This window comes from Populus trichocarpa, chromosome 13 (assembly GCF_000002775.5).
Source record: "Populus trichocarpa isolate Nisqually-1 chromosome 13, P.trichocarpa_v4.1, whole genome shotgun sequence".
NCBI lineage: Eukaryota > Viridiplantae > Streptophyta > Magnoliopsida > Malpighiales > Salicaceae > Populus > Populus trichocarpa.
In genome coordinates, this window is record NC_037297.2 from 3,625,117 (window position 1) to 3,652,724 (window position 27,608).

Genomic DNA, 27,608 nt, shown 5'->3' on the forward strand with positions numbered 1-27,608 from the left:
ATGAAAAGGGAAACCTAGAAGTCGCCTCGTGGGTGAGTTCCAGCTTTACGTCACACAGAATATGCAGCTTTATTTGAACTGGTCCAGCTCAAACAGGACCTCAAAACTCAACACCATAGTCACTGTCTTACCAAATTAAGGAAACCAGAAATTGTAACTTCAGTTTGTTTTGCATTGATCGATGATGTTTAAAGAGAACTATTGTAAGTTTAATTGCCATGGCAATGTATCTCATGATTGTATGAATTATGATCTTAGTGAAATGTAATGGAATGGTATTAAAGTCATAGTTAATTGAGGGTTTGCTTTAACATCCAAAGAAATCTGAAATAATAGTACCCTGTAAGCATTTTTTTAACCTAGACCTTGTTATTTTTGTTAGCTATGAGTCTTGCTAAGTAATTTACTGTGGTAAGTTTTTACATGAAAGAAATCCCAAGATCCAATGCCACGATCAGATATTTATCATGGACAGTTCATTAATTTACAGTGAAATGTAAAGGTTGTTTTCTTCTTCTTTGGAAAGCAGCTTAATCTGCAGAAACTTCAATCAAAGCCAACCACAATATATAACACATGCATTACTGAATATTAAGGCATAAACCAGTGGATTTGAATATATAACCCCTAACAGTATTTTGTGGCAAGGTATTAATCCATGACAGGTACAACTTGTTAGCATCCACAACTACCAATACCCATAATTTGCTTTCGGATTCCGCTGGTTGTTTACATTCAGGGTGGTAGAGCCAGAAGGTGTATATATAGATGCAAGTCCATCCTGTATCTTTCATCCACATCCAAAGGTCTTTGTCAATTAATACAAGTATTCTCTTCTGGGTTTCATTGACCATTTCAATGGCCAGTAACTCATCAGCTTGCAGTTCTTATTGGGTGATCTCAGGTCTGGCATTGGTACTGGGAGCCATTGTTCACCAAGCTGACGCAAGGGCATTCCTCGTCTTCGGTGATTCACTAGTCGATAGTGGCAACAACAACTACCTGGCAACAACTGCACGAGCCGATTCATACCCTTATGGGATCGATTATCCAACACATCAAGCGACCGGCCGATTCTCTAATGGCCTGAACATTCCTGACCTTATCAGTTAAGTTTCCAAATACATATCGATATTATATGGCATGATTTACATTTCCTTGTTACCTAGCTCATTTGTCTATACAAATGTCCAAAATCACAAATAATCACACGCACACTAACATGTTCTCTGGATATCTTAGTCTCACTAAGAATCATTAAATGCATTTGTCAGGTGAGCAAATTGGCTCAGAATCCCCGTTGCCTTACCTGAGTCCAGAGCTTAGAGGACAAAAACTACTTGTTGGTGCCAACTTTGCTTCGGCTGGAATCGGAATCCTTAATGACACTGGAATTCAGTTTGTAAGCAACCTTCCTGTCTAATTTCTCAATGACTTGCTTCCAGTAACATATATCCGAACAGCTGATCTAATATGTGGCCTTAAATGCAACAATATCAGTTAAATATAATAAGAATGCATAGACAACTGGAGTATTTCCAACAATATCAGCAACGAGTTGGTGCGCTTATCGGAGCCGAGAAGGCCAAGCGACTCGTCAATCAATCACTTATCCTGCTCACCGTTGGTGGGAATGATTTTGTCAACAACTATTACTTGGTTCCTTATTCTGCAAGGTCTCGCCAATATGATTTGCCAGATTATGTCAAGCATCTCATTTCAGAGTACAAGAAACTATTGATGGTAATTCCTCTTTTCTCATTTAAAGTTTCTTGTAATACTAAATTAAAAAATAAATTAGACAATGTTACTATCCAATTAGAAGAACCAGCTGGTAGCTTATAAGCATAAGGTTAATCTCTCTCCTTAATAATTATTTTTTCAAGACAAAACTTGTTATGTAGCTTTAGTGGGATAATATCTTGGAGGGTCTATAATATAATAATGTACACATATCATTATTAACTTTGTTTATGAAAATACTAGGCAAGTGTGATTACTCATAACTCTTGTATGAGGGTATAATGATATTATTATCCTACCAATAGCGGAGGGAGGGGGGCTGGTAGGGGCTCCGATCCCTACAAAACAAGAAAATATTTTTTCCAACCATTTCCTTATAAATATTTATAATTTTAGTAAAAATAACTGAAATTTTAACCTTGTTAAAATAATTTTTTTAATTTGTCCCCTCTAATTTTTTATTCTTGCTCCGCCTATGTATCCCACATCGGCTAAGAAACAAGATTTTAGTTATTTACAAGTACAAGGTTCATTCTCTATATTCAAGATACATCTTTTTAGGACAAAACTACTATATGATTCAAATGAAATAGTACTTTTTAGGAGGCTTGCTATGTATGTGGATAAACATCATCAACAAGAATAGTATTATCGATCACCGAAGATTGTGAGTTCTTGAGTAAACTCTAATTTAAAAATAACATGAACTATATATCCCCATTTCGATCATTACTGCAGAGGCTGTATAATCTCGGAGCACGTCGAGTTCTTGTGACTGGTACTGGACCGCTGGGTTGTGTTCCAGCAGAGTTGGCCACGAGGAGCACAAATGGTGGCTGCTCAGCGGAACTACAGAGAGCGGCTGCCTTGTATAACCCTCAACTTGAGAGCATGATAATTGATGTCAACAGAAAAATCGGCAGTGATGTGTTTATTGCTGCAAATACCCACCAAATGCACGCAGATTTTGTCAGTAATCCTCAAGCATATGGTACGCAATATATTCCAAGTAGACAGTTCACTTCATTATTGAGGATACAGTACTATATGCTCATTGTGAGATATAACAAAAAAAAATCAATTTTTTGGTTTGGCAGGATTTACTACATCAAAGATAGCATGTTGTGGACAAGGGCCATACAATGGCCTAGGACTGTGCACACTGTTGTCAAACTTGTGCCCTAACCGTGAGCTTTATGCATTCTGGGATCCATTCCATCCATCAGAAAAGGCAAACAAAATTATAGTACAGCAGATCATGACTGGCTCCACCCGATACATGAAACCTATGAATCTCAGCACCATCATGGCCTTGGATTCCAGGACCTGATACATCATGTCATGAATCCACCTTCTTAATCGCCATAACTTCAATATATCCAGTTCCATTTGAGTTTCTTTCAGTTTTTCTTGTCATGTTTGTGTTAATTTGCAGTAAATCTCATGGGATTTTAGACTGGTGAATCTTGAATTATATTGTGTTTGCAATATCGTGAATAATTGAAATTTTTCTATACATTTCGCACATCAATTGTGTTCATCCATTTTCTTTTTTTTCAGAGTGTCCTGTCACCAGACACGAACTCTTATGGACAGTTTTTTTTTTGACAAAAAAATTATTTTTATGACGACTTCCAATAAAATTCTAATTAACTCTCCGATGATCGAGTGAGAAGTTTACCAACGTGCATGTTCAGTGTCGAAGGGATTTTTTCCTGGATTAAATTATTTACTTTTATTAGCTTTTGATGCAAGGGACAATACTGATTTGTTTTTAGTTTGATTTTGGGAGACAGGAAAGAACAATAAATGATTGTCTTGTCCTTGCAACTTCAAGTCATGGACGTCATATGTTCGGAATATGACTCTTCATGGTGATCTAAAAAAAATAATTAAAAGTTGTGATAAATTGAACGCTTACCAAACAAATTAATAAAAAGTTACATTAAGATTGTAATTTTATATTTTAATAAAACAATCATATATTAACTTTTAAATAAAAACCATGAAAATACATTAAAATAGTTTTTTTATATATATAATTTTTTTTAATTTTATTTTAATGTGTTTTTTTTTATAATCATCGAGAGTATATTAAAAAAATCATAAAACCAATAGCAAAAGTAGAATACAGGGACATTAAAACAAAAAAAAATTAAAAAAAAATTAAAAAAGTTAATCTACTATAACAAAAAAATAAAATGATTATTTAAGATTTTTTATATATATAAAAGTAAAGAAGAGAGATTTAATAGAGAAATCATTTAAAATAAACTCATTAATAAATAATATGAAAAAAAGGAACTTGAGCTTGAAGTTTAGCCTAGACATCATGGCCATGTCCACGAGCACTTGAGTTAAAACCTTGTAACCAAGTATAAATAATCAAGCGAAATAATTAGTTCTAATTACTAACGTGAATTATATCTGTTATAATAAGGCCATGTTTGTTTCCCGGAATTCACTTTCCGGGAAACCACTTTCCAAACTTTCCTGTGTTTGTTTGCCATTAGGAAAGTTGGTCAACGGAAAACACTTTCCGGTCAACGGAAACACTTTTCGAATTTGGTTTGGTTTTCAGGAAAGTGTTTTCCCTTTTGGCTGTGTTTGTTTTCTGGAAAGTGATTTCCGGGAAACCACTTTCCAAACTTTCCTGTGTTTGTTTGCCATTAGAAAAGTTGGTCAACGGAAAACACTTTCCAGTCAAAAGAAAATTTGGCTTGGTTTTCAGGAAAGTGTTTTCCTGGAAAATTTGGGCGGAAAACACTTTCCAGAAGTTGTGAAAAATTTAGAAATGTCATTATTTGCTGATTATATCAAATTTGATCCTCAAACTTTTGATTGCTATATATAATTTATTTTGAATATTTATTTTTCAATTCCATCTCTTAAAATTTAATTTTTATATTAATTTTGGTCCTTATTTTTATAATTGCTATTTGCTTTTTCCTTATCATTTTTTATTGAAATTTTTTATCTATCAAATTTGGTCCTCATTCTTTTGATTGTTACTTATTTTATTTGAAATAATTTATGAAATGTTAATTATTATTATTTTAATTTCTTCACCTTTTATTTTATTTTTAATTTTTTAGATTTGATCTCTATTATTTTGATTATTATTTATTTTATTTGAGATAATTTATGAAATTATATTTTTTTTCAATTTCATTCTCATTCAACTTTTTAATTTGTAAGATCTGTTCCTCATTATTTTAATAAACTTGAGAAAATAAAACATTAATAAGTTATTTTCCAGCTCATTTTCCATGACATAACCAAACACTGGAAAGTGTTTTCCAACTTATTTTCCATTACACTACCAAACATTGGGAAATACTTTCCTGGAATTTACTTTCCCGGAATTCACTTTCCCCGGAATTCACTTTCCAAAAGGAAACTACTTTCCAGCAAACAAACGGGGCCTAAGATATAGTCCTAAATTTAATTTATATTGGCCACAAATTTTATATGGGTGCGATTAGAACCTTAAAATTTAATTTACATTGGTCTCAAATTTAATTTAATCTAAGTATATAAATGATACCAAAAAACAAATTATTTTTTAATAAATTAGTGTATGTTTTTTATCCCTTGTTTTATCACAAACAAATAAAATACAAACTCATATTTATTTTTTAACTTTTTATTAAAATTTATAATTCAAAAAATTATAATACAGTTTTAGAAGCAGCGTGTACTCCCTTCCTGTTTGTTGTATAGAGCCTTAAAGAGTGTGGTTACAGTTAATTTTTAAAATATTTTTTATATTAAAATATATTAAAATAATATTTAATTTTTTTAAAAAAATTAATTTTAAAATGAAGACATTAAAATGATACAAAATATATAAAAAAAATTATTTTTTCACAATTGTTTTTTGAAAAGTCCCGCCTTTCCAAACGCTTCAATAATCTCAAATTACGACAGCTAGCACTCATGATGTGCCTTTGTCATCATCATTTCTTGGAGCACTAACATTTTCTGCGTTGATTTTGGCCGCAGAGTATGAATTATTATTTTGCTTTAAAGGCAAACAACACGAGAAAGATTTTATTTTCGTTCTCCGGAAGTTTGTTTTTAATGTAATTTTATTTAAAAATATATTAAAATAATATTTTTTAAATTTTATTTTTAATATTAATTTATTAAAACAATTTAGAAAAAATTTTAACTTAGAACTAAAAATATTTAATTTTTTTAAAATATAGCTGAACAAGGAGCAAATTTGAAAATGAAGATGCCTTCTGTGCCCCGTTTTGGCCTTACAGCCTTGACTTGGAGTGAGTATTAGACGACGTGCACTCAATTATTGCTAGTGGGAACCGAATTTGCTTAATTAAGACGTTATGAAATCCATGTTTTACCCATAAGCAAATGAAAAACCAATAAAGGAATTATTTTTTCGGCTTAAAAGCATAGTTTTAAGTCCCGTCCCGGTGACCGAGCCGATCTAAAGTTTGGGTTACGTATTTTAACCGGGTCACCAGGTTTTGACCAGGTCTGTTCTTTTTTTTTAAATCAAAATGACATCGTTTTAGTAAAAAAAAAAAACAAAAGTCAACGGGTTTGTAACCGGATCTTGCAGGGTCAACCGGGTCGCCAGGTCACATTAGATTTTTTCTTCCCCTGTTTTTTCTTCAACCCGGTCCGGTTTTAATTCCGGATTAGCTAGGTTTTGAGTTGACCCATTAAACCTGATCGGTTTCAAAACTATACTTAAAAGAAGATATAAAATAGAAGCTTAAAATATATAGAAATATTAGGACCCCGTCATCATTTCAAATAACCCCCCCTAATGATACCAGCCAACCAACCTTGGCTTGGGTTCAGTTAATGGAGCAGGTAGCTTTGAAGTCAAACATAAAAATAAAAAATAAAAAAACTAATGGGGAAGGTAAAATTTACACATTTTATTATTTATGGTGATAGTATAATTACTTTTTTATTATTTATTTCTTTATCCTTTCTAAATATATCAATGGTCTTTGTATGACTATTCTAGTCTTTTCATGTAACCTATTAATCATTAATTATTAAAAAATTGACTGAGAATTTCTCATTTTAATAATTTTAAAAACATTGGAATGGCTTAATTCTCCTCCAAATAAAATATATTGAAAATGACATGCAATAAAATTTCTATCTTTTATTTTTTAAAACACATTAAAATGACAACTTTATCCTTTAAATAAAAAAATAAAACATGCACTAGTAGCCTTTTGGTATTTTCACTGTAATTTCTTGTTAATACTATTTTTATGGAGGGCAATTTAGTTTTTTATATATAAATCAAGTATTATTGTAATGGAAAATGTTACTGACGCGCGCTGAAGGTGTCCGCACATTTAGGGTGGTGCGTGCAACGCCTCTCAAAAACTAAAAATACTTTTATATTTAATTGGTTGACTGTAACTTATTTTTTTAATCTTTTTTAAACTCAATTTTATTATTTCATATTTAATTAGTTGAAAATTAAACTATATTATTTTTTCGCTCATGAAAAAAAAATTATTTTCCAAGTTATCACCATTGTTTTTTTTAATTTTAATTTGATTATTATTATTATTATTTATTTATTATCTAATTAAAATAAAACAAGTTTATTTGACTCTTCCGAATTATAACATCATTGAGTTTTCTTCTTTATTTAAAATACAGTTGCAACATCTAAAAATGATTTCTTACAAAGCGCAGGCTCAGCTCTGATGTTAGAGGTAGAACCGAATCTCTGTTCTAGTTCCATGGATAAACAGAGCAAAATATTACATTAAGGACTAATCTGTAATTAACTCGAAAGGAGCCTCTCACTACTGTGCGTCGAATTAAATGGCAGTAACGTAAATAAACCCATCAGCCTTGTCCAATTCAGGAAAGCAGAGTGTAGTATTTAAGAAGAAGGTAGTGGTGAGTGCACGAGTCATGTCATATCGACTCTGTTTTAGACAACAGACAAATTTGAAATCCGATCCAACTCACCTTCAGAAGATCTCTCTCTCTCTCTCTCTCTTTCTCTCATGGTTTTTTTTTCCAACAAAAGCATAAAATGCTAATGCTGATGATCTCTCTCTAGTTTTTTTTCTTTCAAACAATTAGTAATTACTAGAAAGAAGAGAGAAATGGCAGTTCCAGTAGAAGAAGCCATAGCAGCTCTCTCTACCTTTTCTCTTGAGGTACACTCCCTAATTTATCTTGCATTCCGTTAAATCAAGCCAATTCTCTTTACTTTTTATTTATTTATTTTGTGTGTGTGTGTGTGGAAGGATGAGCAAGCAGAGGTGCAAGGAGCTGGGCTTTTGGTTTCATCTGAAAGAGGAGCAACCAACAGTCCTATTGGTATTTTTTAAAATTTTGTTTTAATTATTAATGCTAATTATGTGGTAAAAAAAACAATAAATATATGTTTGTTATGGAAGGTTAAATTATAGGGATGTGTTGAATGTAAGAATTGAAATGGTGATTGCTTATATAGAAAAAGGAGCTCTTTTGTTAGTGTTTTCTAATTAGGGAAGGATGAATAGGGATTCAGGTGGAATTGGAAAGCTTTTTATTTTGGCATGTTTGGTTAAATTAAAAATTGTTAGAGTTAGAAATTGGGTTTGGATTTATGTGAGACCATGGATATAACAATCTACTTGTTGATATAAGGATTCTCTTCTAGCTTGCTGCATTTTACTAACTGTATCATTTTGTTTTGTCACTACATGATTACAATTGTGAGTGATAGTCTGTGCTGCATAAATGGCATGCTTTTGTGTTGTCATTATCATAGTTTTGACATCTTCTTCTCATGTCTGTGTGTTTTGTCTGATTTTGTTGTTTATACTAAACATGGAGTGTGGCTTTTATGTTGCATGCATGGCCACCAGCATTGTTTGTGTTTGTCCATGCTACAACTGTCTCTCATACACAATCATTCTTTTTTCTTCTGTAGAGTATACTGATGTTTCTGCTTACCGCTTATCTCTATCAGAAGACACAAAAGCTCTCAATCAGCTGGTATGTGGCTTTTGTTTTCTTCTTTTTGCCTTGACTTTTTTTTTTGTAAGCACAAAAACTACATAATCATACTATTTGTGTTAGTTTTTCTATTTGGTGTCATTGCATTTTTTTTTATTACTTTATCAGTATAATTGGTGGTTTTTGACTTTAATTGCTGCAACATGTGCAGAATGGACTTATCCAAGAGGGGAAGGAGATGGCATCAGTGCTTTATACATATCGTAGCTGTGTCAAAGCACTTCCTCAGGTCTATTTTGGCTTCCCTTCTAATAAACACGGCCAAGGATTGCTTATGCACATGGATTGATATTTTCTTGTCAAGATCTATTCTCTTTATGTAGTTTCTTTTTTCTTTCTTTTGTATGCTTAGGTGCAAGGTTGTGCCTTTGGCACATTTAATAGACATATAACTTTTGGCTCTATAAACAAAATAAGAAGCTGCTGTATCTCACTTCCTGATGAAGAGCGAGAAAACTAACTACTCCCTGACTAATATGTATCGCTAGTGATTGCAGACAGTACAAAACTCTAATGGTAAAAAGTTGCCATTTAAAAACATTAGTGGTGGATTTTACACTCTTTGACATAACATTGTGGTTCTGCAATAGCTAATCTGGCAACTTATGGTATTCACAGCATAGCTGTATCTATAGGATAAAAGACCACAGTTTTTATATTAAAACTGTGTAAATACATTGAAATCAAAATTTTCAATATAAATGCATCAACCTGATGGGCCTCTTTGTAGGTCCTTGAACAAGCATGGCTTGTCAAGCTTCTCATGCCTTCAGATGCTTGACCTCGTTGGAATCTAGCAGATTTTGCTTTTGATGATTTATGACTCAAAGGGGTCTTTCAATCGCAATATCATTGTAGCCTAATACAATATCATGTGTTCTGGATTATACTGGTTCATGTTTGACCTGTTTACATGTGGGGTTTTTGGAGTCCTGTGCTGTAGCAATGTTCTTAGTGAGGCATTTGAAACATTCAATTAATATATGGAGGAGCAAGGAAAAGTTTTACAGTTTGGAGATTCACAAGTATGCACAGTGCTTTATCAGATTAACATAATCCATGAAGCAAGTCTTCAGCAATTAGTGGGCATGTTGGATGAATAGAAATGAACAATTTCCTAGTGCCTATTAGTAGAACATGCGCTCTTGATCTTTTCTTTCATGAAAGAGTATTTGAATATCATTAAATGACGGTCTGGATGAGCTTGAACAGCTACATATTATGTCCAAAAAAACCCAGTCATAGATAGCCAGTTTTCTGTTTATGATAACACAAATTGAATTCTTTTTCCTTGAAAGACATGTAACTGAATAACTTAAGTTTCCAGTTCCCTGCTCTGCCTATTAAAATACTTCTGACATGTATGCAATGTGGCAGCTTCCTGAATCCATGAAGCAAAGTCAGGCTGACTTGTATCTAGAAACATATCAAGTTTTGGACTTGGAGATGAGTCGTCTGCGTGAAATCCAGCAATGGCAAGCATCTGCTTCATCAAAAGTATGTGATTTCTTACCTTCTTTTCCTTTCTTTTCCTTATTGTTTACAGTATTATACCCTATGTGGTTTCAAACTCACGCTGTATTTTCACAATGTTGCAATATTATTTGCTGATGTAGCTAGCAGCTGATATGCAGCGGTTTTCTAGGCCTGAGCGGCGCATTAATGGCCCCACAATTACTCATCTATGGTATTTGATTGCTTTTCCTTTTTCTATTTTCCTCTTCCCATAACACCAATCATCTTTTTTCATTGTATTGCTATTACCTCATTTTGAAGTGCTGGATGTGAGTCAAGTCAGCTCCTCAACACCACCCTTTGAACATTCTCCTCATCTTGAGATATCTTAAAATTTCATGATGAACAAATGAACCAATGCTTCTTTTATTAACTTGTTTTTTTTTTTTTTTAATCCCAGGACCATGTTGAAGTTGCTTGATGTTTTAGTTCAACTTGATCATCTTAAAAATGCTAAGGCAAGCATACCTAATGACTTCTCATGGTACAAGAGGTATGCAAATTAAATAATTTGGGTCATTTATGCTGCCATACCTTGGTTACATGTCCTTTATGATGTTTGGCATGGATCATCCAACTTCTTTATCATCTTTTTTTTTTCTTCCAACTTTTGAAGCCATTTGGATGGGAATTGGCTGGCAGTCATTTGTTTTAATTTCTCTACATATTTTGATGGTCTTCGTTTGAACTTCTCAAGACAGAATATCTTTAGCATGATAGTTTAGTGATTTTAGGATTTGCTGCAGTCTTATTTACATGGAGAACAAAAGCCTGATCCATAACCACTACAGATCACACATAGAAATAGGTCACTAAAATTTCTCATCTCCAGAAACTTTGAATAATTTCCATAACACATACATGAGAGTATGAAAAATCTTAAGGGAGTTCTCCATCAAACAGAGTAGAAACTGAAAACAAGTATATGAGACTATGAAAAAGTGGGCCTCTGTTTAACTTCAATTTTAAAGCATTTATTTACACTACTCAGTCCTAAGTGTTCTAGCTTGAGCATCTTGTGGTCCTCTCCTAACCCTCTGCAAATATGTCTAGTTAAACTTCTTGGAATGCAAAACTTTGTTAATTTTGCAAATTTATTCCATGGATTGGTAAAGCTCAGTGGCGGTGAAAAGTGTTTCTAATCAAATTCGATCTTGTGTGATGGGAACTTTGTATGTTCAAAATTTCTGCCGTTAATCATACTTTTTTACCAGTTCTTTAAATGCTGAATGGTGATTAGTTACTTCCTGCTATTAATTCATCTGAATTGTTCTCTTCTATACATATCTGTTAAACAAGCGTGGCTGGCCAAGCTACTAAATCCAGCTTTCCAAACGATACATTTTTCCAGTCTGAATATACCTGTTGGCTGCAAATTCTTACAGTTTTTTGGACATATTTAAGTTTTTTGATCTCTTTTTCACTCAATCTTAGAAGCATCGGCTGGCTGTTTTGCTATGCAGTCTTACACTGGTTCTTTCCTTTATTCGTGTCTGATTTTGACAGGACATTTACCCAAGTTAGTGTTCAGTGGCAAGATATTGATTCAATAAGGGAGGAGTTAGATGATTTACAGGTGTGAGAACTTTTCTCATGTGACCTTATCTGTCTTAAATGATGTTTTACCTTCTCTGTTTCTTGAAGTGCCTTTTTTTTTTGCGGCAAAGTGCTGACATGATATCTGCTCTTATTTCACTGTTAATTTGATGAACTGATCAATATTAACTACTTTGTAACTCAACTGCTGCAGATATTCTTAAGCACAAGGTGGGCAATCTTATTGAACTTGCACGTCGAAATGTTTCGGGTGAACACGTATCTATACTAATTATTGATTGCCTTTCAGTGTGGCAGCACAGGAAGAAATGCTTGATTTTTTTTTCACACATAAGTTTACCCTGTTTGCATAAGTTTTTCCATGATGCCATTGTTCTGTTTAGAATATCATTTGTCTTGCTCTTCTTGTTGCGAAATCATAATTGGTATTACATCGAGGTCCTTGACTTACAATAGTGTAGAAGATATTCTTCAAGTTCTGATAGTTTTTGCCATTGAGTCATTGGAATTGGATTTTGCGCTTTTGTTTCCGGAGAGGCACATTCTTCTACGTGTTTTACCAGTTCTTGTTGTCTTGGCAACTTCATCAGAAAAAGACAGTGAGTCACTGTATAAGAGGGTAAAAATCAACAGGCTGATAAATATTTTTAAGGTATTCTGTTCGTATCTCTTTGTGCTCTGGTAATCTAATATGTCATTTTTGCCTGAAATTGCACAAAATATATTCTTTTTTTCTTCCTACTTGTCTGAAATCTAGTCATTTAATTGATATATTCTAATTTGTTTGTGATTTGTGGCAGAATGATCCGATCATTCCTGCCTTCCCTGATCTTCATCTTTCTCCTGCTGCAATCTTGAAAGAGCTGTCCATTTACTTTCAGAGATTTGCTGCACAAACTCGTCTCCTCACCCTTCCAGCACCTCATGAGCTCCCACCTCGGGAGGCACAAGAATATCCTCTACAATTTTTTTTTTCTTTTTCTTCTTTCATTCTTTCTTTCTTTCTTTCCCTTTTTTTTATCATGCCGCGCTTTGTTAGATTATTATCTTTGACAAAAACAGGTATGTAAATTCTCTTCTTTGTGATGGTGGGGACAATGAGGTCTTCATCAGTTACGGGCCCTCGTGTCTGCACAGTAGACCATTAATGCTTTGTTAGATCCATTTTGCAGTTAGAATAATTACTATCCCGTGTTACACTCTGTGGAACTTGTATGTGTAATCTTTGAAGCCTTAACATATTGTACTTATCAGAGGCATTATCTCATTGTTAATCACATAGGAACTATTCGTGCTGAGCATGATGATTTCACAATTCGTTTTGCTTCATCCTTGAATCAGGTGCTTATTCATTTTCACCACAAATTTTCGACTCCCTATTTGTAATGTGATTAGCTTTGTCATTAGCTTTTTAATATGTGTTTCCTATCTTTTCAAATTGTGTGCACAGCTATTGTTATTGAAGTCAATAGATGGTGCAGATGTTGACTGGTGCAAAGAAGTCAAGGGAAACATGTATGATATGGTTGTTGAAGGTTTCCAGCTCTTAAGCAGATGGACTGCACGAATTTGGGAACAATGTGCTTGGAAATTTTCTCGCCCATGCAAAGATGCAATTCCTTCAGAATCTAACGGAACCTCAGAATCATTTTTTGACTACGAAAAGGTATCATAGTCTATATTTGTGATTTTGGTATTGTGTTCTTGGTCTATTTCATATGCTGAAGGCTGAAGCGCAGTCAGCAATGCTCACTTGAGGAATCCAACAACTTAGAACTAACTTAGAAGGATTTATTTGGGGCCATACTTGTGATAAATAGATTTAATATATTGCCTTGTGTCATACAAATTGTCTAGATATTTCAAGAACTATTGCCTTGACTATGTACCTTTTATTGTTTGCTTGACTGGACATATTGTAATACTGAATTATCTTGCAGGTGGTACGATATAATTACAGTGCTGAGGAGAGGAAAGCACTTGTTGAGCTCGTTAGTTACATTAAGAGTGTTGGATCACTGATGCATCGGTGTGACACATTGGTAGCTGATGCCTTATGGGAAACAATACACGCTGAAGTCCAAGATTTTGTCCAAAACACATTAGCCACCATGTTGAAGACTACCTTTAGAAAGAAGAAGGACCTGTCGAGGTGGGCATTTTTAATCAGTATTATATCATTTGAATTTAGGGCAAATTTCTACTGTCCAAATTATTTGTTTGCTGCTAATAGGCAGTTAGGTTAGTGGTATTTCTTCCCTAGAAATTAGGGGATTAGGTGTAGAAATCAGGTTTAAGTCCTGCACTTGCTACCTTAAGGACAGCAGTAGTATTTTTCTGATCCATAAAAAATTGAGGGCCTTTCTAGTCTGTGCAATTAGTGTAGTATTTTGTTTCTCAATGATAAAAGATGTTGTCAAGAGATAAAAGAGTGGAAAATTACTAGTGATGGAGGATAACTTTTTTGAGATAAATAAACAAGAATCCCTCCATTCCGCTAAACACAGGCTAAAAACACTTCTCTAAAAGCCTCTGACTCAGTGCACTATAAAGTGGCTAGGAAAGCAAATCTGTCCCATTATAGTTTTCTGGAAAATAGATCAATTCTTGAACCAATCACTCTCCACGGGCATCATATCATTTCTGACATAGCTTGTCTTCACCCTTGCAATCTGTAACCCTCCTAAAGCCCATGAATTCTGTTAGTAACAATTCTGCCATGTCACTGTGATACCAATGCTTGCTTGGAAATGGGAAAATGTCATTGGGAATGCTTTAAATGTGAGACATTACTGGCATAAGAGAGTCAGGAGCCACATCCAACAAAATTCTCTACTTTTCTTACTTGTTAATATGTCCAGGCAAACTGTTGAGATGTTTTAACTTGCTAAAAAAGACAGTCTGCATCTAAATGGTTTCCACTTGAATGTTTCAACTGCATATTTACTTTATTCAATTGGTAACTTTCAGGATTGTTTCTGACATGAGGACTCTTTCAGCAGACTGGATGGCAAATACAAACAAGCCTGAATCTTATTTACAGTCACATGGAGGTGATGAAAGCAAAGGGAACTTCTTTTATCCAAGGCCAGTGGCACCCACAGCCACACAGGTTTTACTCATTTCACCACTTATTCATGCTTTACATTTCCTGTCAAGATATAGCAGTTATAGTTCTTAGCCACACAGGTTTTACTCATTTCACCACTTATTCATGCTTTACATTTCCTGTCAAGATATAGCAGTTATAGTTCTTAGTATATAAAAATGTTGGATAAGCGGGTTCTGGAATAAAACTAATATGGTTTGGTTCTCAGTCACACTGTGAAGCTTTGGAAGATAGAGTTATTGCGCAAAGATTAAGGCATACCATCACTTCTAAAAGATTTGGTCTATGACCAAGGAGATTAATTATAAAGTTGTCTTGCTCAGATGTTTGATGAAGGCTTTTTTTTCAAAGATACGCAATTCTCTTCTTGCATCACGTCATGCTGATCCCCTTGACATCATATACAAAGGTATTCTTGAGGTTGAGAAGTCAAGACAATCCCAGTTTCAAGAACACTCCTTGCTTGTTAAGCAATGTACAGTGTTCTTTATCAGCTCAAAGGAGGACAGACAAATGAATTGAGTCTTAAGAAGTGAATTGATGCAACCAAGGTCTTGCAGAAACAGGATACAATTCTCCCTTCCCAAATAAAAAAGAGAAAAAGTCTTGTAAAATTTTCTGATAAATTCCTGAACACTTTTTCCATGCAAACCTCTTTCCGTGGACACCCTGTACTTGGAACTGATAATCAATCTCCAATAACTATCTTCATCTGCAATAGGCTTTTGCAACCAATGAAGAAAAGCATATTAGAATGTACGAGTTATTAAGTCCAACCACCAGTTTTCAGAGGGTGTTTGTAGATAGATCATAATTAAACTACTGAATAAAATGTTAATGTGATTTTGTGATCTGCTGTGGAATTGAATCCTTTATCATCTCTCTTTTTTTTATCTGGTTTCCTTTCTTCATGCATAATACTTGAATTCAATCAATTTTTTTTTATACTAATACATTCGTAGGTCTAAGTGACACCAATTCAGAAGGAGCTGTGGATATTGTGAGACGGGGACCAGCAATAGGGAGTTGGATTAAGATAGAATGTGGAGTAAGACTGGAAATTTCAAAAGTATGAGGTGTTTAAGGGGGTGAAATCTCCTTCCAAATTTTTATTTTGGTCATGTCACCCAATTCTTTGTCTATTTTTGTGGTACCATCTTCCTGTGGACAAAAACGTCTCCTGCCTTCAGGTCCACTGGACTGATGTTATAGACAGTAATTTCTTGGTGTAAATCTATCGCTATATCTATGAAAATTTTGCATGTTTCCATCAAACAAGCCATTTTTCATTTTTGACATAAAATTTATTGTAAATTATATGCGTCTTATGCAATCACACCATGCATGCCTTCTGGTTTCCTTCCTTGTCAATCATGTGTTTGTGTTTTGAATGAAGAGTTTGGATTAAAATATTGTCATTATTTGCATACATATGCTCATACTTAATTAATATCATCGGTTTTCTTTGTTCAGGTCCATTGCTTGCAGTTCTTGATATATGAAGTGGTGTCTGGTGGTAATCTTCGGAAGCCTGGTGGACTCTTTGGCAACAGTGGGTCTGAGATTCCTGTAAATGATTTAAAGCAGTTGGAGACCTTCTTTTACAAGCTTGGCTTCTTCCTGCATATATTGGACTTTTCAGGTTAGTTTCTTATCAAAATCTCTTTTCTTTTTATCAAAAATCTCTTCTTTACCAGAATAAGAGATCAGCCTATTTAAATGAGCCAACAATAAGTGAAAATGATAATGAGTCATAATGGTCTGGGGTTTTATAACAGGTCCATATATAAGGTATAATGGTCTGGGGTTTTATAACAGGTCCATATATAAGGTATAATGGTCTGAGGTTTTATAACAGTCCCATGTATAAGGTCTATAAAGACTTTCTTCCCTGATATTTTGACGCCAAGTCTAGTTGCAAACTTCTTATGAATTCTAGTATGCAAATCCTTATGAAAAACTGTGAATGGCTACAACATTTTCTGGACAAATAAACTCATAGTAAGCATATGAATCAGAAGATTCTTCACAAAGTATGATGTATCCTTAGAATTCTAGAAAAAGGATTTCTTTTGCAGTCTTCAAGATCAAGAAGACAACCCAAATCTTAATATCATCCATTTGATATCTTGGTTTTTTGTCCATAGACCATCCTAATAGGAGCATGGCACATAATTGTCCCCTTATAGAGGCCCTTAGCTGGTAAGCCCTGTGGACACCATAAAAATAAAAGAGAGAGAGCGCTTCTTCATTGGAGACTCTCTGCTTTTCACAGTATTGAAAATGCTAACTTGGCATATTGGCAGCATATCCATGTTCATGATGCCTTTGTTTCTTTGAGGATAATATAGCTAATTGTGCTCCTGTTAGTGTTTTATTGGTTCAAGATAGGTGGAAAATGAAGTATACTGTCCTTTTGCTGCACTATATTTCAAGTACTATATACTGAAGTTTAACAATTCTGTAAATGTTTGCAGCGACTGTTGCAACTTTGACAGATCTTGGTTTCTTATGGTTTAGAGAATTTTATTTGGAGTCATCTCGTGTGATTCAGGTAAGAAAACAGGATTTCTTGTGGACCTGCTATAGTTTATGAAACTCTTTAACACATGGGGAGAACAAGTCTACCTTACTAAATTGATGTTGTTGAGAATTACTTTGTGTCAGAGTTTTATTATGGCTGAATTATTCTATTAACTTGGAAAATATTTCTTGCTTTTGTTTAGACTGAATTGAGGGAATCATCATCAGGATAGAATACTGAGGAAGTGATTGACTTGGTATAAGGGGCTTAGTTGTGTTTCTGAACTCTCAATTGGAAACTTTATTCTTTTGCTCCATTGTTCAACTCTTTTTGATCAATTTTTCTTGGGGTTTGAATCTTGTTGGCTGGGAAAGTTATTCAGTTTCATCCCACTTCAGATTAAACTAAATTGTATTACTTTGGTTTGCATCTGGTCATGAATTGGTCCTTTTTTCCTTTTATGGAAGCACCTGTAATGACTTCTGGTGTCTATACATGGATTTAGACATTTATTAAGAAAACATTATGATATAGAAAGCAGCATGTGCAACTGATTTTTACTGGGGGAATAAAAGTGAGAGCTTAGTTTAAATATATAATAGTGAAATTTCAATTATTTTTCCTTTCATTCACATTTTTATTCATTATATCACTTTCTTGATTTGTGGGAACTTGTTTGTTATCCATATGCAGTTTCCTATTGAATGTTCTCTTCCCTGGATGCTGGTAGATCATGTGCTCGAGTCCCAGAATGCAGGTCTTCTTGAAAGCGTTCTGATGCCATTTGACATCTACAATGATTCAGCTCAGCAAGCTCTGGCTGCCTTAAGGCAGCGATTCCTCTATGATGAAATTGAGGCTGAGGTATATTATATTTAAGCATTTTCTAGGACTAATTCTTTTGCATCTCTTGTTGGGAACACATGCATTTCCTAGTTGTCATTTGATAAACTGGTGGTGGCCTGTTGATTCCCTGCCCACATCTCAGGTTTGTTATTTCAGAATTTTCGCTCTAACTCAGTGTAGTAAGTTTTTATAGGTGGACCATTGTTTTGATTTATTTGTTTCAAAACTCTGTGAAATTATTTTCACTTATTACAAGAGTTGGGCAGCAAGGTACATGCTTTCCCTTCTTTCTATAGTAACGTGTACTACTGGAAATACAATGAACTAAATCATCTATCTTGTTGGTTTGCTAAATTCTGCAGTGAACTACTTGATCCATCATTCCTCTTTGCCTCAGACAATAGAGAAAAATATTCTGTACAGCCTATGAGGTTCACTGCACTATTTAAGATGACTAGAGTAAAGGTAAAAGTATAGTTTTCCATATATTGTCAATGATTCACTGCATTTATGTTCGCAGATGTGTTTGGTCCACATTTGTCTTGTGAAGTATCATTACCTTCTTTCTCCTTGGCAATTGCTAATAACAATCTGAAATTTGAAATATAAATCATATTTTGTTAATTGTGTGTTAAAGAATAATATAAATCATATCTTGGGGCTTCACTTAATAGCATAAATTATTGGGTTGAGATGATTATTTGACATGATATCAGAGTCTTGTTGACAAAGTGGTCACAAGTTCGAATCTCATCACTCTCATTCTATTTGAGCACAAGGTAGTGTGGGTCTGTGCAAGTTTCAAGCCCAAAGAGCTTGAGTTGAGATAGTTCTTTGACATTTTCCAACTTACTCCCTAACCAAGACTGAATACCCCAAATTAGGGGATTATTTCACAATTGTTATTTCTCAGCATAGGATTGGACCATATATCTTTGCTGTTATTTCACATGTTTATAGTCACCTCTTTTTTTATGTTCTTTGGTCTGAAGTAGAATAATGGTTTAGACCTGTTCCTCTGATGCTCCCTCTCTTGTTTTGGATGTTATTGTGTACAGTTACTTGGGAGGACCGTTGATTTAAGAAGGTTGGTTTCTGAAAGGATGAACAAGGTTTTTAGAGACAATCTCGAGTTTCTTTTTGATCGTTTTGAGTCTCAGGATCTATGTGCAGTGGTGGTAAGTATTGTTCTTGTGGTTCATATTATTAGTGGTAACACACCTATCATGTTATCATATCAATTAAAAATAAAGTTAGTAGGATGTAGAGTATAGAAGTGTCCTAGCAATCAGCCTGACTTCAGGATGCTTTAACATGGTTCCTCATGTTTCCCCTTTCCTGTTGTAACCTTAGAAGATGCACCGTTTTATTTTGCTAAGCTCATATACTGTTTTTGTATTATGGACAAAGTCTTGCACATTGAATGGTGCTAGCTGTTCAGTTCTCACATATTAACAAGCAGAAAGTTAGATATGGGTGTATGTATTTTTATAGTTGTCTTGACCTACCAGATTGAGCTTTTAGAATGAATTCTCAAATAATAACTCCATGAAATTTCTTTTTTCACGGCTCATAAAACAAATAAATCGTTTATTATTCTGATGGAAAAACAAATGCCATGATTTGGTTGCAGGAATTAGAAAAACTTGTGGAAATCTTAAAGCATGCCCATGGCCTGCTTTCAAAAGATCTTTCAATAGACTCATTCAGTCTCATGTTGAATGAGATGCAAGAAAACTTATCTCTTGTGTCATTTTCTAGTCGACTTGCTACTCAGGTTTGACAAACTCTTTCTGACTTTTATTTTATTGGCACATCCCTTTGTAATATTTATGCATAATCATTTTTCAATCATGGCGCACAATCATGGTATTCTGGGAAATGTTGCACTCTAATCTCTATTATGTATCTATCTTCAAAAATTAATATTTTAGCAATGTGGATAAGCTGATTGCAGTCTTTTGTTTCGTAAGCATATACATTCAATGGACATAGAGCAAAGAATTGATATTCTGTTTATATAGATTTGGTGGCATTTTGCATCATTAATTTTGGTGTGTAATATGTAACCTCTCTTCTGGCTCTGATTCAGTGGAAGAATTAATGTAGAAATTATCATATCTGATGTTCTTATTGTTCTTATCCTTGTTTTTGAATTGAAGCTGGAAGAGTCTCGAGCCAATTCAATAGCATTTTTGGCTTTAGGACCCCTATATCTTGTCCTTGTGTAGGGGTTGTCCAAGGGAGACTTCTCATGTATGTTATATTATGGGATGATTGAGCTTGGAAATTCCCTAGTCTTGTATCTAAAACAAAGCATGGTGCATATTTTTTCTTATCATTAAAATAAAAAATGTAGCAACATTATGATCATAATTATTAAACCTGACCTGGGCGGCGGGTCACGTGCTGAAAAATACAGAAGGATTGCCAACAAGGGGAGGACAAGGTTTTAGAAACATTGAACCCACAATTTGTTCTGATTTCTTTGGCCTCCAACAACGATTTTGTTGAAGACCTTGTCCTCATCCAAGATCCTTTCCAAACGATTGAAGTGGTTTGAGTTCACTATGCATGATGGGTCCTTTGATTTCATTGGATCCTTTACAAAAAATTCCTCCAGTTTTTCTTTAGCGTCTCAATTTGTTGAGCAGATAAGCATCTTTTTTTGCCCATTATTTAGTAGCCACTTGCCTGCTATAATTATCTTCGCATCAACCTAAGAATTAAAACATTTGAAGATCCATGGGGAACAGAAATTCAAGATTTGTGCACAATCAAGCATATTGTAATTGTTCTTGTAAGTCAACATCCAAATCAACAACAGCTGGGCACTATCTTCCAAAGTTCTGGGACAATAGGTGTAAGATGCTTCACTGCATTGGTAATTACAATCTATCCTACTCTTGTGTTATTTATAAGCCCTCAATTATGAGGGGAAAAGAAAGTGAAGAAGATGCAGATTGGGAACTGAAGGGAAAAGGGGATTTGGTGCTTTGCTTGGTGGCTGTTGGATTTGGGAATTGGGGGTTTTTATCCTTGATTCAAAATGGCGCTGCTTAAAAATATAGCGGTCTCACCTAGGTTTCTTCGGGTTGACTTGGTGGGTAGCTTGGGTTTGACCGAGGTGAATTTCTTAGGGGGCTTTTTAGTTAACTTGGACCAGTCTAGGTCTTGGGTTGGCTGGGTCCTGGGTCAACCTGTCGGGCCAATTTAGGTTCTATAACCATGTTATGATATTTATTAAAGGAAAAATACATCTCAGGCCAATTCATTAGCATTTTGGCCCGAGGACCTTTATGTTTTGTTTGTGTATGCATTGTCTAAAGCACACTTCTCGTGTGTTTTGTATTGTGGAACCTTGGGGATTCCCTAGTCTTGTGCCTAAAAAATGAAGCACGATGCTTTTTTTTTCTTATTGTTATATGAAAAATGAAAGAAAACAAATAATATTTATTTAAGGAAATTTCCTAAGAGTGTAATTTATTTTATCCTTTGATTTCCCAAGGAGCTAGTTTTACTCAAATCAGTTTATTGGTGTGTGTTAGATTTGGTCAGAGATGCAAAACGATTTCCTGCCAAACTTCATCCTATGCAACACTACTCAGCGTTTTGTCCGATCATCAAGAGTTCCTCTTGTTCCTATGCAAAAGCCGTCAGTTCCCTGTGCAAAGCCTAACTTCTATTGTGGTACTCAGGTAACGAACTAGAGTTATACACCATCATTCGATTGGATTTTACCAATATGATGCTATTTTTGTTTCTCTTGATATTTTCTGACTTGCATTCTCATTGACTATTATCATGGCAGGAGTTGAATTCTGCGCATCAAAGCTTTGCGCGTTTGCACAGTGGGTTCTTTGGAATTCCCCACATGTTTTCTACTGTTAGACTTCTAGGATCCAGATCATTGCCTTGGCTTATCCGGGCCCTGCTAGATCATATATCAAATAAGGTATGTGATGCTTTTGAGAAGAGTTTATTTTCATTTATTAAAACTAAATTTCATGAAAAGATGGATCTTGTTACTATTTGTATGATTTCATTTGAAGCTGTGTGGACAAACACTATCCTTTTTGTTTCATTGAGATTGAGTCTAATGTTTCATGAATTATGTGTTTCAGGTAAGTACACTTGAACCGATGATTACTGGATTGCAAGAAGCGTTGCCAAAATCTATTGGACTGCTCCCTTTTGATGGAGGAGTCACAGGTAAATGGTGGTGTCATGATTATGCATGTGTAATATATTCTTCTTCGTTCATACACTGCTGGAGGTGTTAAATAGGTTGAAAGAACTGGAGTACAATGTAATATATGCACGTGTACATGCATGCACAGTTACAATATATCGACATACATTTTATTAGGGACAGTGAGTTGAAGTTTATGGGTGTACAGTGTACTTTAAGGGTTAATGTTCATTTGGAGAACTCAAGGAAGAATCTGTTGCAAACTTTACCACATCGCAATTCCAACAACCACCAACCTTGAGGATCTTATGCACTATTTTATTGTTAGTGAGAGAAAAGCCAAGTGAGTGCCTAGGTGTGATACATATGGTGAGAGCTTCCTCAAATGTGAGGTGCATAAAATCTGTTTAAGTGATTTCTAAGTGCTGAAGCTATGAGATCGTCTCAAGTGTGTTTAATTGTCTTTTTTCATCTGTGGATTGAATATTTGCATTGCACATGGTATTTACTTAACAAGTGCCTGCTTGCATCACTTTTTTTTTTCTGGGAATCAACTGATATCATGAATGCTTTATGATGCTGAATTTTATGCATGCATCTCTTGCTAATTGAGCATGCTTTAGGGTGGGTGGATTCAAACTCTTGTGCTCATTTCTCCATTTTACATGTTTAATTTCCAATCCAGGCTGTATGAGGGTTGTCAAAGAAAATCTTAACTGGGGAACAAAATCAGAGCTCAAAGCAGAGGTTCTTCGAGGAATAAAGGAGATTGGCAGTGTGTTATATTGGATGGGGCTTCTTGATGTTGTATTGGTCAGTATCCTAGTTTCTTCATTTCATGATAATATGAGAACATGTCTAGACTACTTATGCTTGCTCTAGAGGGTAGCATTGGAGTTTAGTGGACTCATATTTTGACAGGGTTGCCATTCTATCCCTTGAAACAAGAAGGCAAAATTATACGAGTACTTTAAGATTCTTGGGGAACTTATGGGTTAGGGGAGTATCACACTGTGTAGACTATGGAGAATTAGTGGTGTAGACTTAATCTACCAACTCATCATAGACAAGGCTAACAAAGGCAAAACATATGGACAAAGTCACACATCATAATGTGGGACCATTGAATTTTTTTATCCACTTGTCTTGTCTTATTGGCATAGCCTATATGGAAGTTGCTGGACGAAGTCCATGCAACTGTTTTTCCTCATTATGAGCTTCTAGTTTACATGTTTACATTGTAATGGGACAAATGCTAGGTAGACAAAAACAGCAATCAAATATTGATGAATTTTGTATTTCTACCAATCAGGGGTTAGCCATTGCCATGTTTAGTTTTTGGTGAGGAATTTGGCATGTTCATCTTAGATTAGAGACCTGGATGTGGACTTGATATGCTCTTCCTAAAAGTCATTGGACCAGATGTACAAATCTCATTTCACCATCTATCTTCATGATTGGTTATACTTGTAACTCTTGTTCTATTGTTGGGAATGACATCCTAGTGGGTATTAATATTTATCGACACTCTTGTTTTGTTGTTGTGAATGATGTGCAAGCAGATCCAAATATTATATCATGAAGCCAAATGCTATTGTTGAACCGATGTAGTATCAACATTGTGCATGATTAGATCCTAGACCAATCTTATTAATGGAGGAAAATAATTATTGCACATTTTTTAGTTGTATAAAACATTTTCTTATAATAATGCATCACAGAAGCCTGGAATCTATCTCAATTTTATTTGTAATTACCTAAGGAATGTAATCTTTGGTTTTTTAAATGACTGTTAATGAAATATAAGATGAAAAAATATAAAACCTGTACTAAGTTTTTCATGTACATTAATTTAGTAAGGCAAAATGCTTGCCTGACAGGCTAATGAACATGCCACAATATATTGTTTAGTATGCAAAACTGTAACATAGCTCACGACTTCTGTTATGATTGGAAACCATTTTTTTCTTACTGCCTCATATAGTTGTTTTTCATGATTGACAGAGGGAAGTTGATACCATGCATTTCATGCAAACAGCCCCTTGGTTGGGCTTGTTTCCTGATGCAGATGGTCAAATATTGCTTTCACAGGATGGAGGGGATAGTCCTGTTGTCAATCTTTTCAAATCAGCCACCGCTGCAGTCATGTCCAACCCTGGTTGTCCAAATCCAACATCTTTTTATACCATGTCAAAACAGGCAGAAGCTGCAGGTGCATTATTTATTTCACTTCAGATGGTTTATTGCTGTTTGTTTGACCAACTTTTTAGAGACAAAAAAACATACCAGTTCTTTGATAGTACTATAATAGTACTTTTTGTGCAATAATAGTAGTTAATTACTCTAGTTTGATGTCTGTTATTATATTCAAGACGTGTTCCCTTCATTTCTTTAATTTTTAAATTAACAGTTCTGGTCTTTTCATTTTATTGCAGATCTTCTTTACAAAGCTAACATGAATACTGGAAGTGTGCTGGAATATGCCCTTGCTTTTACCAGTGCTGCATTGGATAAATATTGCTGTAAATGGAGTGCTGCTCCCAAGACAGGGTTCATTGACATTACAACTTCAAAGGATTTTTACCGTATATATAGTGGCCTTCAAATTGTAAGGAATGACCTTCTGCAAAATATTTTTATGATAGCGTCAAACTTAGCCAATGCATCTGAACAATAATCATCTACATGTTTGTCAAGGTATTAATTCATACACCAGACTAAGAGAATCCACCTACTAGTTGATAATAACTTTTCTAGACAGCTATCTCTGTTAAATGTGCTGTGGACTTGCTTCTCATTACTCTGTGTTTTTGGGCCAAAAATTTCACATGAACTATTTTATTTGATCACTAAAATTAAAAACAGATGATAGCCATCCTCGGAGAATGTATTATGACAATCGTATGGCATGCTATTAGCCAATCAGAAGATCTAGTCATGCTATTTTTCATTATTGTTGAGCAAATAACTCATGTTTAATAGGACGTACATTTTAGGCTATTTTTAAATTTGTGTCGTATATTAGGAGTTATAATTTTTTTCAGAATATAATGTTTCCAATTCATCATTTGAATCTTGATTTGACAACCAAGCTAATAAGGTACTAGCTCCCTGCCATGTGGTACCTCCTGATGAGCAGCCATGCTGGTGTTCTAGGGGGCTGCAATCCAGGTCAAGGCCAAGTATTACACACATCTTAGTACTGAACGGACCCTGTCAGATTAAGCGAGAACCATTGACTTGAACATTCTCCTTTCTGTATAATTGCAACTTTGATATCTGGAGCTAACTACATTTGTGATCTAAAACTGTTATTTGAGCAGGTGGACCAATTGTTTGATTAAGAAATTTAATAGTATATCGTGATCAAACTGCATGAGGTCTCGCAATTAAATACTATAACTACTTAATTAGAAGGATGATGAACCTTTAGTTTTACCTCTAATTTAGCCACTGAAGTATGTTAGTTTAATTAAGTAATTGAGGATATCTTCTCTCTACTAATCCGTTTCGATACTTGAGTTGTAGGGACACCTGGAGGATTCTGTTCAAGTATCATCGAATTTTGAAGTGTTGGGTGACTCAGTTGCTTGGGGTGGTTGTACCATTATCTACTTGCTTGGGCAGCAGATGCATTTTGAACTCTTTGATTTTTCATATCAAGTCCTCAATGTTGCAGAAGTAGAGGCTGGATTACTCACCCAAGCACATAAGAATCCCCATGTTGCCCAGGTATTGAAATTTGCGTTTATACTTGATTTTTTCTGTACTCATGAGTAGTATGCCTGTGTATAGAAAATTATTGTTTTATAGTTAAAATATTATTTTCCGCTGCCAGGACTTCAAGTTGGATTCCTCGTTTGATTGAATTGCAAGTTGTGCTATAACTGATTCTGTGTGTAAAAATCGTTCATTTATTTTATTTTATTTTTCCCTTTTCTTTTCTTTTCTTTCTGCTCATACTTGTCATCAAGTAGGATTTTACTCATTATGTAGGAGTTAAATAAATGGTTGCACATCATTATGTTCTACATTTTAGCTGTACTCTAGGTCATTATGGTGCTTTTATCAGACTTTGATGTTTCTGAAGAACGTCAATTCCTTCTGTCTGCTTTTCATTTGCAATTTTGTTGAGCCTTGATTCCACATATCAACTTGGCTTGCTAGCATTTATGTCGCTCAGAATCTAGGTTGCAATTCATGTTTTAGGGATGGGATTTGCCCAGCTAGTCTGACCATCAAACTGTTAATTTATTATCCATCCAATTGTGCAGACCTGTACATGATTTGCCTGATTACTAGCACTTGGACAATCTTAGTCATAGTAACATGCATATTGAACAAGTCATAATTCTCAATCGCACTGAGTGGACTCATATTCTGAATCAAATTTAATCTCTCAATGAGGAAAATCTAAAATATAGTACAGAAAATATGATGATTTATAGTCCATAACCATAGAAATACAGTGCTTCCTTCTTTCTGAAGAAAGAATTGTAACTAGTAAAATCAATTTCTGACTTGATTGTATTTAAAGTACAATGAAAACAGGGGAGTGATTCAGCTGCTTCTAGCCTATTAACTTTTTCCATGTTCCGATTGATTAATCTGGCTGCCCTCTTATTTTGCAAGGGATGGGAAACCCTATTAGAAGCAATGAAGAAAGCAAGAAGGTTGAACAATCATGTTTTCTCAATGCTGAAAGCCCGTTGCCCCCTTGAGGACAAGATAGCTTGCGCTATCAAGCAAAGCGGTGCCCCTCTGCATCGGATTAAGTTCGAGAACACTGTTTCAGCATTTGAAACATTGCCTCAAAAAGGTGCCTGAATGAATCCTACAATCCCCCCTTCCACTTCTTATGCTTTGTCTCAGTCTTGCAATGTCTATGCATATAGGGTCATCAAGCTGTATTTTGGTTATCATTATGATTATTAAGTATCAAATTGTAGCTGCTAATGTGTTCCCTGACCAAAATTACGAGATTGAAATCAATTTGTATATTCTCCATGAACACATTCAGGGAGTTTCCCACCCTTTTTTGTATTTTAAATGAAAATGAGAAGTGTTGACATTTCTTTCTGATTGGGCCCAGAAATTGAGTG

The 27,608-nt window shown here is 34.7% G+C and overlaps 2 protein-coding genes across 3 annotated transcripts; both read left to right on the forward strand.

Annotated features, from left to right (window-relative positions):
• LOC7487723 (GDSL esterase/lipase At5g33370) lies at window positions 1–3,268 on the forward strand. Its single transcript, XM_024583458.2, has 6 exons — window positions 1–203; window positions 649–1,108; window positions 1,275–1,402; window positions 1,501–1,743; window positions 2,482–2,734; window positions 2,841–3,268. Exons 2-6 carry the CDS (start codon window positions 769–771, stop codon window positions 3,071–3,073), a joined length of 1,197 nt encoding a protein of 398 aa, XP_024439226.2. The 5' UTR covers window positions 1–203; window positions 649–768; the 3' UTR covers window positions 3,074–3,268.
• A 4,399-nt stretch (window positions 3,269–7,667) lies between these two features.
• On the forward strand, window positions 7,668–27,586 carry LOC7487726 (protein PIR). Of its 2 annotated transcripts, XM_024583568.2 has the most exons (30): window positions 7,671–7,916; window positions 8,007–8,079; window positions 8,678–8,742; window positions 8,915–8,992; window positions 10,141–10,260; window positions 10,380–10,450; window positions 10,679–10,771; window positions 11,785–11,854; window positions 12,029–12,093; window positions 12,292–12,487; window positions 12,636–12,787; window positions 13,083–13,176; window positions 13,286–13,501; window positions 13,776–13,987; window positions 14,806–14,947; window positions 16,418–16,586; window positions 17,422–17,498; window positions 18,162–18,332; window positions 18,508–18,584; window positions 18,677–18,779; window positions 19,373–19,492; window positions 19,948–20,091; window positions 21,863–22,012; window positions 22,126–22,269; window positions 22,439–22,526; window positions 23,192–23,319; window positions 24,511–24,718; window positions 24,942–25,114; window positions 26,035–26,238; window positions 27,139–27,586. In XM_024583568.2, exons 1-30 carry the CDS (start codon window positions 7,863–7,865, stop codon window positions 27,331–27,333), a joined length of 3,852 nt encoding a protein of 1,283 aa, XP_024439336.1. In that variant the 5' UTR covers window positions 7,671–7,862; the 3' UTR covers window positions 27,334–27,586. The 2 variants fall into 2 exon arrangements, with proteins under 2 accessions (XP_024439337.1, XP_024439336.1); XM_024583569.2 differs by lacking the exon at window positions 27,139–27,586 and having other exon boundaries at window positions 7,668–7,916; window positions 24,942–25,203; window positions 26,035–26,175.
• Window positions 27,587–27,608: the final 22 nt, after the last annotated feature.

Coding starts and splice junctions, on each gene's coding strand:
- LOC7487723 (XM_024583458.2), top strand. CDS start 769: ATGCAAGTCCATCCTGTATCTTTCATCCACATCCAAAGGTCTTTGTCA. Junction 1,109..1,274: donor GAACATTCCTGACCTTATCA/GTTAAGTTTCCA, acceptor TGCATTTGTCAG/GTGAGCAAATTGGCTCAGAA. Junction 2,735..2,840: donor CAGTAATCCTCAAGCATATG/GTACGCAATATA, acceptor TTGGTTTGGCAG/GATTTACTACATCAAAGATA.
- LOC7487726 (XM_024583568.2), top strand. CDS start 7,863: ATGGCAGTTCCAGTAGAAGAAGCCATAGCAGCTCTCTCTACCTTTTCT. Junction 7,917..8,006: donor TCTCTACCTTTTCTCTTGAG/GTACACTCCCTA, acceptor TGTGTGTGGAAG/GATGAGCAAGCAGAGGTGCA. Junction 8,080..8,677: donor AGCAACCAACAGTCCTATTG/GTATTTTTTAAA, acceptor TTTCTTCTGTAG/AGTATACTGATGTTTCTGCT.